The sequence below is a fragment of the Stegostoma tigrinum genome, chromosome 24 (assembly GCF_030684315.1).
Source record: "Stegostoma tigrinum isolate sSteTig4 chromosome 24, sSteTig4.hap1, whole genome shotgun sequence".
Classification (NCBI taxonomy): domain Eukaryota; kingdom Metazoa; phylum Chordata; class Chondrichthyes; order Orectolobiformes; family Stegostomatidae; genus Stegostoma; species Stegostoma tigrinum.
The window spans coordinates 25,237,296-25,253,825 of NC_081377.1; the positions used below are offsets into that span (position 1 = coordinate 25,237,296).

General features: G+C 38.5%; 1 protein-coding gene across 1 annotated transcript in view; it reads right to left on the reverse strand.

The window, feature by feature from the left end:
• rhd (Rh blood group, D antigen) overlaps positions 1–16,530 on the reverse strand; it is a 42,640-nt gene continuing 26,110 nt past the window's right edge. Inside the window, exons 6-10 of the mRNA XM_048558056.1 lie at positions 14,287–14,424; positions 11,727–11,860; positions 9,486–9,568; positions 4,542–4,615; positions 1–670 (exon numbers count right to left, since the gene is read on the reverse strand). Of these exons, the coding sequence (XP_048414013.1) occupies positions 644–670; positions 4,542–4,615; positions 9,486–9,568; positions 11,727–11,860; positions 14,287–14,424 (456 nt within the window). The 3' untranslated portion in view covers positions 1–643. The remainder of the gene's footprint in view (positions 671–4,541; positions 4,616–9,485; positions 9,569–11,726; positions 11,861–14,286; positions 14,425–16,530) is intronic.

Consider the following 16,530-nt stretch of genomic DNA (forward strand, 5'->3'; position numbering starts at 1 on the left):
TGATTATTCGATTTGTTTTATTCACAGATATTTTTCCACCAAAGATCTTAGATGGAAATAATAACGCAAGCTGATTTTTCCTGTTTTTTTCCAAGGGATACAGAAGTAATTGCAAAAGCATATTGTTGGCTTAGTTGACATTATCTAACTCAGCACAGACCATGGAGTCCTGATTATGGAATCTTCCTGGTCTGGATGAGTCAGAGTGCAATGAATTTCTTAAATATTCCATGAAAGAAGTTTCACCTTTTCTAAATAGTTACAACGTCAATGTTTCTTCAACAGTTTTAATGCTAGCTTATAAGTTTACACATGATCAAGACATGCAAGTTTTCACATATTCAGTACAATACTTAATCAAAAACAGAAACAACCAAACAATATGTAAAGTTCTGGTGTTTTGACAAGTGCTTATACAGTCCACTTGTTTAACATGTGTTTTCAACATGCATGGATGTGTTTTATATTACATTTGGGCAGTAGCACAGCAGACACAATCATGTATAATCGCTTGCTTAAATTCAACAGACCTTTGTTCTTTTGTGTACTTCTTGTGAAATTACTTCAAACCTTTGGAAATTGATCAACATCTGTCGTCGGTAGTCTTATTGTTTCCATATAGACACAATGCTGGTGAATGTTTTCAGATCATAGTTGCTAAGTGTGGAAACTATATAAAAAAGGAAAATGAATCAGCTCCATTGTCAACTATTTAAAGTTCAGTTTTACAGTAGACATTTATTCTTTAGAGCAGCTGATGGTTTATGTGTCATTTAAAATTGCATACACCTTAATCTATAAAATTGTAGAAAGAAATGTTTTAGCTTGTGAAGATAAACCAGACCTGATTTAGAAGTACTGAAGACAGTGGCATTTTTATTTCAAATGATAAAGCATGCAACAGTTCAGTTTAAGGTCGGGGCAATTATTTGAAAGGCACAGGATGGAATTTTCCCTTTCTATTTGGTCCACGGGGGGCTGAATGTATTAAGTGGTGAAGCAGACGTCGCCACAACCACCGAGAAAGTTCCTCAATTGCCTGGCAAGCAGCTGTTTAAGAAGTGAGCATGGACTGGTGTCTTGGAGGATTACAAGACTCAACACTGGTGCTCCAGGTGGCCAGAAGCTTATGGGTCTTAAAGTCTGCCAGTTGAGGTCAATACTTCAAAGGACCCAGGAGCAATAAGTAAATATTCCTATATACTTCTCACAGAAGAGGGTGTTCATGCAGAGAGGAGGGTGTTAAGAGGGTCTAAGACAAGGAAATAAAATGGCCTTCTAAGATTACCCATCCATGCATCCAACTGAACTCAGACTAGAGGGATTAGAGACCACACCCATGACACTGGCTGGCAGGTCGCCATCGTTTCTTAGTCCCCTTTTTTGCCTGCCTGGGGAGGCTGATGGTGGAGAGGTGGCAAGTTGGGACAATGGCTGGGTCTGACATGTTGGTATTTCCAGAAGGTCGCACAGGGACCTTTTTGCCCAAAATTTATTTAGTGAGAAGTGAAAAGGGGAAATAATTGGGCAAGCCAGAGAGAAACTCACCCACTTCTCACCAAGTCAAGGAGGAATAAAGAATAATCACACCAGAAGGTCACTAAGGAAAACCCTGGTAACCATCAATTATGATCAACTCTAATCTTTCAAATGATTTACAGAATAGTTTAATAAAACCTTTTTGCCACTTGACAACTCTATGATGTGAATCTGCAGGCATAAATGCCATATGTGCAAATAGCCTACAGCTCAATGGGACAGCTCAGTTCTGCTGCTGCTATGCCTAGAATGAGACAGTTCATCTATTTTCTAGAATGGTCCACCCCTTGGACAGAAATAGTCACAAGAGAGGTAAATGGAGGACAGAAAGGGAAAAATTGAAAGATTGGACAAGCATATGGACGTACATGGAATAGTGTAGGTTAGATGGGCTTCAGATCGGTATGAGAGGTCGGCACAACATCGAGGAACGAAGGGCCTGTACTGTGCTGTAATGTTCTATGTTCTATGTTCTATAAAATGTGGAGGCAGACAAGGAGACCTAGAGGACAGGAGCATTGAAGTCTCAGCCTTTGAAATTGTTGAAGAGGCCTGAGATTTTTTCAACTTGTTTGTATGAGAGTGGGGTGGCTGCAAAGTGGATGGGCTAACCAACTACGGCAATGTGGCACAAGTAACTATTCAAATTGGGGGAGCAAATAGTAACCAGAAAATTGAGGAAGGAAAGATTAGAGTATGAAAGAAAACTAACCAGATAGCAAGAGTTTTTGTAAACATTTTTAAAAAGGTCAACAAGGTGCTATTGATTAAATTGTTGGAGCAGTGGATTCATAAATGTTTGGATTCTGATAGACTTTTTGAAATTCATTCATGAGGTGTGCATATTGCTGGCTGGGCTAGCATTTATTGCTCAACTCCTAATGGCGCTTGAGAAGGTATTGGCAACTTGACTTCTTGAATTGTTGCAGGACATTTAGTACAAGTAGGGAGTTCCAGAATTTTGATCCAGTGACACTGAAAGAACAGCAATATGTTTCCAGGTTAGGGTGGTGAGTGACTTAGAAGGGAACTTGCAGATGTTGTCTGCTACCCTTATCCTTCTAGATGGTGTGATTGTGAGTTCAGAGGTGTTGTCTAAGGGGCCCTGATAAATTTCTACAGTGCATCTTGTAGATGGCAAACATTGCCAATATTGAGCAACAGAAATAGAGAGGCTTAATGCTTGTGGGTGTGGTGCTAATCAAACAAACTGCTTTGTTCCGAGATACAGAGGGATCTGGGTGTCCTAGTCCATGAACCACAAAAGACTAGTATGGAGTTGCAGCAAGTAATTAGAAATTTAATAGTGTGTTATCATTTTTCATGAACAGAATTAAATACAAAAGTTGGGAGATTATCCTTCACTAATAAAGTTATCACTGTATTTAAGGAATGATCTAAGTATGTTGGAAGCAGTTCAGAGAAATTTTATAGGACTAATATCCAGAATGGGCAGGTGGTCTGATGAGGAAAGGTTAGACAGACTAGTGTGTATCCATTGGCATTTGGAAGAATAAGTGGTGATTTGACTGAAACATGTCAGATAATGAGGGGTATTAACAGAATGATTGTGAAGAGGATGATTCTTCTCATGGGAAAATTTTACTTGGGGACACTGTTTAAAAGAAGGGGGTTGCCTATTTAAAAATGAAATGAGGCAAACTTTTTTTTCTCACAAAAGTTCATAAATTTTTTGAACTCTTTTCCAGAAAAGGCAATGGAAGGGAATATTTGTATATTTTTAAGGCAGTGGTATATCAATTCTTGATAAGCAAGGGGGTGAGAGATTATCGTAATAGGTAAGAACATAGATTTGAGGTTACAATCAGATGAATCTTTGAATTTATAAAATGGCAGACCAGGCTCAAGGGGCTGATTGGATTACTCCTCCTCCTTGTTTATATGTTGATGTGAAGGAGGACAGAAATTTTAACAGGAGGTAGATTAAAGCCAATGGGGGAAAAAAAAGAAAATTGGAAGTGCAGAAAATAGACTGTTGATGCATTATTGCCTAGTTTTATTGCTGCTTAAGATGAATTTCATCCTTTCTATTTTTGCTAAGATCAGTTAGGGTACTTGGGTAAAAATAGTAGACAACTTAAGTGGGGCCTGGCCTGGCAAAATTTGAAGAACCACTAAATCAATTGTTCTTGTTGAAATTCATGATTAAGGATAACAACAGAGGTGACCAAGAGACTTCTTTATAGGAACATAGATGATATTGTCGTATTTGGAGCACTAATACATTGTACAAGAGGATGTTCATTTACTTCTACTTCCTAATGAACTGCTCACCTCAAAGGCACAACTGTTGAGAAATGTAAAGTGACACAAGGTAATTTTCCAGGTGGAGACAGAGACAATCATATTGATGTCTATCTCTTATTCTGGCTAAATAACAATGTAGTTGTGAGCCTGTGATTAAGTAACTTGCCCACTGTTGTGGGTGCAGAATGTGCATCACTGAATGAGGTTAAAAAAGGGACAGACATAGAAAGATAAAGATATTGTTAAAAACACTGGTAGTAACTGAAAACAAAAGGTACTGGAAATGATAGCAGGTCAGGCAGCATCCATGGAGAGAGAGTCAGCTAACGTTTCCTCTCTAGATGAATTGTCATGAGAGCTCATGTGATGTTTGGAGGGGACAGCATTTGTGCAATAGTGAAGGGAGGTTTCTGGGGGAGAAACAGCGCAGATCGTGCAGATTAAGTGATCGAAATGTGAGAAAGGCTGAACAACAGGGAGTCTAACTGTCAGCCTGGAAAGAACAGACTGTCCCACTAGAGTTGGAAGAGGGGAGAGAAGACATGGTGATGGGTAGTAATGGATGAGTCCTCAAGTAAAAAAATGTCAAATAATTGGAAATTCATATCCAAAATTGTGCTGCCACAAAATTAATATGTATTCATGGTTAATTTTTGAACATGTGTGTAAAATCTTATTTAGAACCCAGTAACATTCTTAACGTTTCTGTCCAAAATCGGTAGTTTCCTCCTTACCTTCCAATAAATTTGGTCATCATAGCATTTTAAATCAGAGGGCTGCTTCCAAATCTTTAACTTCAGGATCAAACCTGCAACCAAAGTAAAATGGTGTAAGTTTGTATCCTTAAAGGCACAGACATAATGAGTTTAAAACTACATTCAACTTTCACTGAAGATTTAAGCATTGAAACTAGTGTTGTGCTGATGGAGTGCTGCTTGGTTAGAGGTGTCATAATTTTGACAAAATATTAAACTGGGCTTCCATGCATACATTTTGATTTTTGAAATTGCTGATATATTAACATCAAGTGAAGCAGAGAGCTGGTCCATAGTGTTCTGGTCAACATTTTGATTACAATCATTCTTCTTCAGATTTTCTGAAGATGGGTCTAGGCCCGAAACGTCAGCCTTCCTGCTCCTCTGATGCTGCTTGGCCTGCTGTGTTCATCCAGCTTTACACCTTGCCTTAGATCCCACCTTCATTTGTCATTGGTAAAAATAAAATGCTTTTTAGAGAATCTTCATTTCAAGATAGTACTTCCAGGAAGGTCTATTCCAAATATAAAAAAGATCAAACATATGGCTATTAAACCGAAAAGAAGCAGTAGGTCCTTTAGATCTGGTCCATTTATTGAGATCAATGCTGATCTGATCATCCTCAACTCCACTTACGTACTTTTATCTTGTAACCCTTGATTCCTTTCCTGATTAAAAATCTGTCTACCCCATCCTTGAGTATACATAATGATGGAACCTCGACAGACCTCAGTGGTAAAGAATTTCACAGATTCACTACCCTCTGAAACAAATGATGTGGGGGTATCGTTGTTGGATTGGGGTGGGCAAGGTCAGAAGTCACTCAAAACCAGGTTATAGTTCAACTGGTCATTTGAAATCACAAGCTTTCTGAGCGTTGCTCCTTCATCAGGTGAAGTGAAGAAAAACACAGTTACAGAATTTATAGCCAGAGAGATCAATAGGTAGAGAGATCAAAGTCTCATATCGATAGTTTAAGAGGAATGTTCATAGGCTGAATAATAAATCTCTGTGGGTGATCAAGTGTCAGACGGTGCGAGTGAAGCATCAACAGCTGAATAACAAGTGAAGGGATGACCTATAATCCGATTAATTGAGACAGATTGATAATTACAAAAAAAATTAAAAATAAGGCGGTGCTGAAGACAAACCAAATTGCTAGAATAACTCCATTTGAATACTCTTTTGATCTCTCTGCCCATTGATCTCTCTGTCTAAATTCCGTGCCTGTGTGTTTTTCTTTACTTCACCTGTTGGACTATAACTTGGTGTTGTGTGACTTCTGACTCTGAAATAAATGCATTTCCCTGATCTCTGTCTTAAATTGGTGACCTGTTATTCTGAGATTATGCCCTCAAATCCTAGACTCTCCCACAAGGGGAAACCTCTCTGCATCTCCCCTGCCAAGACCACTTAGAAATTTTTATGTTTCAATAACGTCTCCTCTCACTCTTTTAAACATCAATGTGTAGAAGCCGGATGTACTCAACAACTCTTCATAAGAAAATTGGCCTAGCAAGCCACTCAGTTCAAAAGCAACCAGGGATGGGCATTAAATACTACCCCCAGCGATGCCCATGTCCCATGCATGAATAAAAAAAATCTCTCAATACCTGGTATAAGCCTTGCAAACCTTCTCTGGATGGCTTCCAATACCTTTCCTTAGATAAGGGGACTAAAGATGTTCACAATATTCCAGCTATGTCTGCATTGTTTCAGCAAATCTCCCCTACTTTTATATTCCATTTCCTTTGAAATGCATGCCAACAGTTTATTTTCCTTCTCTGTCACTTGCTGAACTTGGATGCTACCTTGCTGTGATTCATGCACAAGGACCTCCCCAAATCACTCAGTGCTTCAGCTTTATAAAAGGATTCATCCGTTTGAAATCTATTCAGCTTCTCTAATCTTCCCATCAAATTTTATAAGCTTATATTTATCCACGTTATATTTTACATACCAGTTTCTGTCCTATTCACTTAGCCTGACTATATCCCTCTGTTGACTGTATGTGTTATTCTCACTATTTACCTTCCCTTCTATTTTTGTGTCATCTACAAACTTGGTGATTGTACATTCACTTCTGCAGCTAAAATATATTGTAGTAATTGTAATCCCAGCACTAATCCCTGTGGCACCTCATGTTACAGCACTACTTCCAGTATTATATGTTTTCCTGGTCCGCATGTTATTTGGGAAAAGGTTAATGCTGGGGAATGGGAATTGGGAATCTTCAGTGTCAATTTTCTCCTATTCGGAAATATTAAAAATTTAATCTTAAGAAAAATCCAGCAATCAATATGGATAGTTGTTTTCTTCGTCTTCTATCAAAAAAGTTAGCACTGAGCATTGGTGTGGAGGATTTCCCACAGTTGACTAAGATGATATTACCTTCGTCTTAGCTTGATTTTATGGCTGATGGGTCACCTGATTTTCCTCACATGAATGAGTTCCATTGTGATTACTGAATCTGCTAGATCACGACAGAGTGCATTTAGAACCAATCACCAAGAATTAGCCTGGAGTCACATGGTGGCCTGATTGGTCAGGTTGTCAGACCTCTTTTCTTGAAGGGAATTAATGAACCAATTAGATTTTTTACAACAAATGAAGTCCAGAGCATTTTATTTTCATGACTTCAAAGTTTGATGATATTAAAAAATTTAAGAAAAGAACTTTCAGTTTTATGAACAAAGCCATTGACAGTCAAAGCGTAGACTTTGGTGCAATGGTCAATGTGACCAGTAGAGGGAGAAATTGTGTCACTTTAATTAAGTTACATAATGAGGTTCATTTGTTAAATATACTGTCTAAGATATAACTGAAACTGAAGGTTTCTGCATCTTAATTTCCAATCTTGAAAATCACGGCAACTTCTGCAAATAAGAATCCTTTAGTTTTACAATGTTTGAATGATTATACAAATAACATTTTCATGAACTACTTCTGTTTTTCCTTCAAATTTAACGTACTATTATAGTTTCGGCACAATCAAATTAAGGAAGTTTCATTCTGGAATGCATTTCAATTGTTAAGTTTTGTTAAGTTATAAAACGTATAGTTTTTTTATTTTCATGCCACCCACCTTTACCACTATTTCTTCCGACATCAGTATTTCATTTTAAGTAATAGTGTTATCTGTCCTAACCCATGAGCACGTTGTCCAACTGTCTGTGATCATTGTCGTTATCTAACCTACCACTTTCAAAATCCACAAGAACTTTCTCCAGTTTACCACTCTATTGTCCCCATGTAAGGATAAAGCTTTCCATTCCTGAGGGAAAGTGCCACAAAACTAAGCCAATTCCCTGAATTCCACCATCAATACTAGGCTATCTTTCACTTTGATCCATCAGGCGATCCTAATAGTGCCTTCAAAGACATCATCATCAGCATTCACAATTTTTATTCTCCTTAATCTAATCCAGTGAAGAATATAACATGTTTCCTTTGCTTGCCTATCAAAAAGTCTTCATCCTACTCGAACTGTATGCAGCCTTTGACAATGTTTAAGTGTGTCATCTTCCTCCAAAGCTTCTCTACTGTCGTAATCTGGTTGGCACCGTACTCACCTGGCCACAATAACGTGCATTTGCATGCTACCTTTAATATACTAAAATCTTCCAAGATGCTTCACATTACTTTTCTACATTGATGATGAGTCCTTATTTTCAAATTCCTCCAGTGCTAAAATTATCCGATATCTACACTCTTTTATTTCTACCCTCTTGAGCATTCTAGGCATTAATTACTCTTCCTCTGGTTTCCACTCCCTCAGCTGTTTAGGCTCTAAGTTCTGGAATTCCTGCCTGTTCTATTTCTCCCTTTACAAATTAAAAAAAAACTCCTTAAAATCTACCTCTGACCAAATCATATTAGCCCTGCATGCAGCTCAGTGTCAAACGTTGTTTGCTCTTTTTCAGAAAGTGACAGGATGTTGGCAGGTTTCCCGTGGATCCTAAGTGACTGCTGAGAACAATCTGTGCCCAGAGGATTCTACTGAAAACTGCACAGGATATAGCAGATCATTGAATTTTGGACGAGGTGCTGGTTTGAGATTTCCTGTACTCTGTTTCCTTTGACTGATTTGATTTTGGCTTGGAAGGTGGCCACATGCCACTTTTACTTTTGTTTTGCTAGGTTCTGTGATCTTGGACATACTTCTTACAGGGCTTGAAGTTCTTATCAAAGTTCCTTAATGAAGTTTATATCACTGCATCGACTGTCTTGAAAGCATATCCCAAACTCAAGCTCCATAATGAAAAATTCATTTTGGCATCCACCTGCATGACCAGCTAACTCAATTATGACCATCTCAAAATGGTATGGATGCTTGGCATGCTAGTTTGACTGAGCATGTGACTATCTGGTATTTCACATTGCTATCTGATCTTCAGATGCTTCTGAATGCAGCTCATACAAAATTAGTTGAGCTTCTTGGTAAAATGCTGCGACATTGCTCAAGTCTCATGGTTATATAGCAGACTGGGCAGGAAGAATGCATTACAGACTCTCTGTCACGGCGGCAGAGTTACTCATTTTCATTCCCAGGCTGATCTTTGAAGTCTGCCAACAGTTACACTTTCTTTGCAAATTCTTTCATTTGTCTTGTCATCTACATAGACACTCCTATGAAGCACCTTTGGAGATTTTTGTGTATTAAAGTTGCCATGTAAATACAAATTATTGTGGCCATAAAATTCTGTTGGGAAAAGACCTGCATTTTAACAATTCCATGATGCTGATGTAATGTTGGTGGTTACAGCACTCATTGTTTTGCTCGACAACAGATTAAAAATATTTAGAATATCGTTAGGCTGGAGAAGACTTGATTTTAAATATCTGACACTTCTCACAGCTAGTTAGAGCATTTTCTGTATCCAGATTTTATCATGTCACTCATGGATGACAGCTATCTCTCACCTGTGACAAATCCTGTTAAAATGCCCATTGTCATGGTAACAAACAGGGCTGTTTGCCAGTAGTCAGTATGTGACGTCTTAACTCTGAAAGCAGAAAAATACACAAAGTTTAAAATTGTGCTGGAAAGAAACCTACAGATGTACTTTTTGCAAGTCTACCCACCATCGAGAGAAATTAGTCATTCAGGCACACAATATTAAAATGAAAAGTTGCGTGGCATATATGTGTGCTTTCAATTTGTGCTGAACTAGTGGAGTCGGAAAATCACATCCTTATTTAGAAGTCACAAACCTTGGAAATCACAATAAACTAGTTAGAACACGGTTAGCTCTAGGATAAATACAGAATGTTTTTTGCTAATAAATAAGTGGCATGACCTCTGGAGAATAGGAACCTCTTCAACTCTACTCCTAGAGTTAATGTAAACAAGATCCCTAGAATTCTACAGCACTTTAAAGTCAATTTCTGTATAAAATCTATCAGGTTCTGCAGAACAGAATAGAATGAGAGAGTCTTAGACCATTCAAGAGGTCTTTTGCCACATTGTGCCTGTACTGGTTCTTTGAAAGAACTCTCCAATTTAATCGATTCAAAAAAGGAATCTAGATTTTGTGACGCATTGCCAAGTGAACTAAGTATAGCTATGGCTTAAGGATGATGCAACGGGTAAGATTTATGGTCTCAGCTCTCTTGAACTTTAAACATATGGTCTGCCATGAGAAGGAGAAGATACAGAAAGCAGCAGTGGAGCAAGAGTGAATGCAGAGACTGGAGACAGGAACTAACTTGCAAATCAATTTGTAGTCAATCGGCTTCCTGTCACCAGCCAGACAAGCCACAGGCAATCAATCAAACTGTAGTAAAATTCTTTCCCTGTAATGACTGTAGCCAGCATCTGTGTGATGCACTCAGCAAAGATTACTGCCCAAACCCCACCCATGGCTTTTCCGTCTAATTTTAGAAGACAGATGCTCCAAGCTGTACCACCTTAGCCCATTATTGTGGTAGAGGTTTTTCCCGCAGCCATGAATTGGCCTATTCTAGTGACTACTCCACCTGATTGCTGCTGTGTTGGCCTAAGCGCGATTGACAATAGCTGATCTCCTTCTAACTGAAGATTTGGATCAAGAGCAAAGCCATACAACCAAGAAACACATTTGAGCTGGGAATGAAGCAGAAATGCCAGCAATCACCAAAATGAATTGATGGAACTCAAATAAAATCTCTTTCTAATTCCACGCTGAGGTGAAATTCTAAGTTTCCACTGCTATTAAATCTTGGAGAATTGGTCCTCATGCTCAGGAATGTCTTGGACCTGATACATAGTGAAGCTCTCTTTACTCTGCCAGAGCATTTGTGATCCATGTTCCAAGAAAGGAACTTCTTGAACCTTGATTTTTCTTTCTATTCCACATGAGCAGAAAAAAAGGTTATATAAACAAATTGGTATAGAGGATCCAACTGCACTTTACAATCAAATGTTTGTTTAATGATTTGTAAGCCAATATTTCCTGCAACTGAGACTATTGCCTTCCACATCTCCAAACACAACTGTCTATTTGGAGGAGTAGATACCTAGCAGCTGACTTAGCAATTACTAACTCACCCAACATGGCTTGTTCAGAGTGAGGTAAATTAACTTTGCTCTCTTATCTTTCTGTAAAACTATTATTTTCTGTGAAGGAAGTAATCCAACGTTACAGAATCACATATGAAATGGGTCAATTATGGAGATCAGATTGAGATTAATTGAAAATGAAATAACTCAGTAAAATTACGCTAAAAACTAACTCAAAGACCAACGTGCTTACTTGTTCATCCTAAAAGCAATTTTATGATAATCTGTTTCCGTTGAAAGTGTACAATTCTGACACAGATGCTAAAAGCAGAAATATTCAATTCTTCAACATAAACTTACAGGAATGGGAATTGAGCTAGGAAAAGAAACTGAAGATTTCTCTACTTGAAGGAAACTAGACTAAAAATACATTTGGAAAAGATGTAAAATGAGAGAACGAAACAGAATTTGTTAAAAATGTAAATGAAGTGTTTCTTATAAAGCAACATGAATCATACTGGTGTAAAAGATAGGTCATGTATAAGGAGTTCAAGCAGATTTAATGTAATAAATTCATTAAAATGTTGAATAAATTAATTTGTGTATGAATGCATCATGCATTCAAATGTTGATGTAGCAAAATGTTTCAGGCTGTTATTTTAGCATTACGTTTGAAAACATACCTTTGCAAATCCTCACTCACAGAGGGCACTGAAAGTAGGACAATGTACACTATGCCTCCTATGATTCCAGGTAAGCCGTGGGTGTATAAAATGCCAGAAGTATCATTCAGGTTCAAATATACTTCCAATGTGCCCTATAAAAGATGTTAAAATGTTAGATATTGTCTACATATGTAAGCAAACAAGCAAAGACAGCAGCAACACTTTAGAGTAATTTATCAAAAATGAAACCTGACACATGCAATAATGGAACCTTGATGGGGTGAGTATGATGAGTTTGACAGTGAAAGCATTTTTTAAAAAATATTTTTAGATGTTTCCACTGCCCTCTCTTCAAAGTATTGTTCTTGCAGGTGTACTGTTTTACATATGCCTGCAACCCTTTGGTACGTGACCCAGCTGCTCATTCTACACGTGTAAGCTTCAACAGTGAGTATTAGCAGGTAGCTCAACTTTGGACATGTGCCAGGGCTAAACATATGCCTACTCTCCACACTTGTACGCTCTCCGGTCCAAGTGACTGAACAGCAATCAACAGTAGGAGTTTTGTCAACTGATTTCTTTCTCTTTGCTTAGTACAGCAGCTCACTTATGATGAGCCAAATCGACATAAACCAGGGATCAAAACATGGTCCTGCAGTCTGCATGGATGAATGCATTCTTACATTGACATATGCTTATGCATTTGGCTTGCTTAGCTAGAGAGCTTCTTCAGCAGACTTTCTCCAAACTGTTCTGATAACCATCTGTGTATTAATAGTACCTTCCAGAAAATCCAGTAAGTCGCTTACAAACATCTGAAAGATGTACTCTTGAATTTACATGGGTGGCCAGTCAATATAAGATCAGCCATGTAAACAGAACAGGAATTAAGAAACTAGAGTAGGCCATTCAGCCCTGTAAGTCAATTCTATCATTTAGAGAAATTGTGGTGACTGAATACAATGGCTCCATACTCTAATATTTTTAACTAATAGAAATCTATTATTCTCAGTCTGAGAGTTAACAATTTTTCTTTCAGCAAATTCCATTTGCATAGGAGAGTTCTAAATGTGTATCCCTTTCCCATTCAGGTTCCTAATTTTATTCCTGAAAGGTCTGGCTGTAATTTTTTGACTTTGCCTAACTTTCCGGTCTTAGACTGTGTGGGAATAGTTTCTCCAAATCTACCCTGTCTGTTACCCTCAGCATCTTGAATGCTCAATCAACGCACCCTTCGGCTTCTCCATTTCAGAGAATACAAGTTCACTGGCAACACCACTGTAGTACAATAGATATCTAACAACGACGACTCAAAATACAGAAGAGAGCTAGAGGGCTTGGTGACGCGGTGCAATGAGAACAACATCTCTCTCAATGTGAACAAAACTAAGGAACTAATCATTTGACTTCAGAAAGAAAGGAGAAGAATATGCCCCCATCTAAATCAACAGAACTGAGGTTGAGAGGGTGGAGAGTGTCAAGTTCCCTCAGAGTGACAATAACTGACAACCTGTCCTGGACTTTCCACATAGATGCAATGGTCAAGAACGCACAACACTCCTTTTCTTCGTCACGTGGGTCTGGAAACTTGGCATGTCCATAAGGCCTTCTACAGGTGCTCCTTTGAAAGCATACTGTCCTAATGCATAAAGGCCTTGTATGGCAACTTCCAGGACTGTAGGAAACTACATAAGGTGGTGTGCACTGCCCAGACCATCATGGAAACCAACTTTCCATCCATGGTCTGTGTTATCATGGCTTGCTGCCACTGAAACGCTGCCAACATCATCAAAGACCCACCACTCCCTGGTAATGAACTCCTATAACCCTTTCCGTTAGGCAGGACAGACAGAAGCCTGAGATAACAAGGTGTGGAGCTGGATGAACACAGCAGGCCAAGCAGCATCACAGGAGCAGGAACGCTGATGTTTCGGGCCTAGACTTGACATAAGCCTAGCAGGTTCAGGAACAGCTACTTCCCAGCCATTATTAGACTGATGATTGGACTCACTAGCCTCAAATAATGCTCATCTTGCTAATGTTGATCTCACCTAGCACACACCCTGTGCAATATAACCTGTATGCCTCTGCATCTTTTTGATCTGTACATCTTTGCTTATTATGATCTGCCTGTACCACTCATAAACAAAGCTTTTCACTGTACTTTGGTACAGGTGACAATAAATCAATGAATGAATCAATCAATACATCCCTAGTTTATTTAATCTCTCCATGTAGATTGACTGGGAGCCCAGTTATTTTCTAATAAATGTAAGCCCCACTCTGTCAAAGGCCAGTACACTCTTTTTAAGATGAGGTGGCCCCAACTGCTCACAGCATTACTATTGTGAGACATGAGGTTCATTTAACAACCTGCAAAAACGATTGGATTCAAAGACTGGATTTCACAGGCTTTGCAATAGCAAACTGCTGGTCTTAACTGTGAATTACAACCACTACTGCAAGCTCAATTTTCTCTCTTAACTTTGAATTTCAAAGATAAAAGGACATTAAATGACAACAGAATAGAAAAGGGAGCTATATAAACATTTTATTTATGATCTTGTTTCAGTACTACCTTTAGGTATTTCATCCCCAGTGTAGAAGTACCACCAGCAATGAAGCCGATTATCATTGCAATGTAAGCAGATGGTATCAAAGGAGCAGAAAGCCCGACAGCAACTCCTCCTGCCAACATAGCATTGCGGATATGTGACTGTAGGAACACAATTAAAAGATTTATGTAATACTCCAATTATTTTCAAACAATTATTTTAAACACTAAATGTGGCTAAAAGCCGAAAGTCCCGAAATTCAGGTCCACTGATACAACCTGCGAATTTGTGAAGGGTCATGGGTGAAGGGGAGGTGCACCGTTAACAATAATATTCTAGCATATTTCTCTATTATCACAGATTCTGTCTTTGCCAAAAAAAATTGGTGAAAAAAGGCACATTTTGTCAAAGACTTTTGTCTTATGCACATTACGACAGTTCACAAGAATATAAATTGAAGAGGAAGATCTTAATTTGACATTTTTATCAATTGTCTGGATGAGTGGCAGATAAAAATCATTGACGAAATGTCTCTGTTTTCAACAATACTCAAGTTCTGTACGACCAAGACTATTAACCAAAACACCATAAATTATAAGCATCTTTCCAGATGGTAGGCAAAAAAATTGATCTTTAACAAAAAACTCTTTGCAATCAGTGATATGTAAATACAAAATAAGTAAATTTGGAAAGAAAGAGGGTCCACAGAAATATACTGATAAGTCACAAAGGTACATACAAATGGAACACACAGCACAGAGAAAAGTCAGAATCTGAAAGAGTAACATAGACAGAAAACTGGAAATGGAGTCATAATGAAGAGCAAAAGTGAGAAAAAGATGAAAATAGAACTTCACTTTGCAAGAGATAAGGCAAGACTTCAAAGAATAGGAATTCATATGAATGGGCCAGAAATTCCATCATGCAGTGCACTCCAAGCTGATCTGTTTTGCCATAATCTCATCCCAAATCTTGAATGAGGGATATTTCTGTTTAGGCCAGGAATATAAGTATTGACCAGGCAAATAATTAGGTGAGCTTATAAGCATAAGTGTGAGCAAGCAGCTTAAATACAGGACACATTCTACATCTTATCCCCACGCAGATTCCTGGTTTCCAGTGGATGATGTCTGATAGCAATCAGGAGAAGGCACTTTGGTCAATTTATGCAGAGACATCAGAAACAATAGAACCAATTACTACTGCCCTGGCAACTAACCCAATGCAGTGAGTGTCAAAGGTATGGCCATACATATGAGATAATAAAGTGTGAAGTTGGATGAACACAGCAGGCCAAGCAGCATCTCAGGAGCATGCTGCTTGGCCTGCTGTGTTCATCCAGCTTCACACTTTATTATCTTGGATTCTCCAGCATCTGCAGTTCCTATTATCTCCGCCATACATATGACCTGGGTGACTCAGCTTGTCATTATCCGAACCTCCTCTGCATTGGTGAATTGCTTTTATTTTCATGCAGTCAACTTTGTGCAATTCAGTACTCAAGTCTGGCTTATAACAGAGTGCTAGGGTTAAGTGTTTAAGGAGTTTAAGAGGAGGAAGGAGAGAGGTGTTCTATTGCTTTTGCTTTTCCCAGTATATGTTGCAGCCCCAGGAATTGATTTTAGTCTGCCGGAATTGAAGAAGCTGGTTAATTATTGAGTATCCAATAAATGACTATGATCTTTTGTATTCCTAAAATTCAACACAAATTGAAACTGGTGACAAGGTAAATAAAGTATATAAAAATATAACTGAACATAAAATTGTATAAAACAACTAAATAGCTCCTTTGAACACATTAAAGGTGGCAAGACAAATTGTGCATCAGAGTTACAGCATGTAGAAGTACCCAGATGCCAGTTTTAACTGAAACAAACATATCTGTGGCAACAATATAAAATTCAAGAAACTCCAGCTCAGGGCTTATGAGCTAGAGGCCGAACTGTAGACACCATTGTGGGGAATAGGGAAAGGTACCTGGATTCTTTGTACCAGGTGGCAGTCATACCAATTAACATAGGATTGTCTCATTTTGTCAATGTTCAGGGTTAGGACAGTATGACTGCACATGAGACAGGTAAGGGGGCCCAAAGTGGAGGGAGCACAAGAGAGTCAGCTTTTGTAATTCATAGAATATCTACACTCTGGAAACAGGTCCTTTAGCCCAACAAATCCACATCAACCCTCAGAGTATCTCACCCAGACCCATCACCCTATAACCCACTTAATCTACATACCACTATGGGCAATTTAGCATGGCCAGTCCA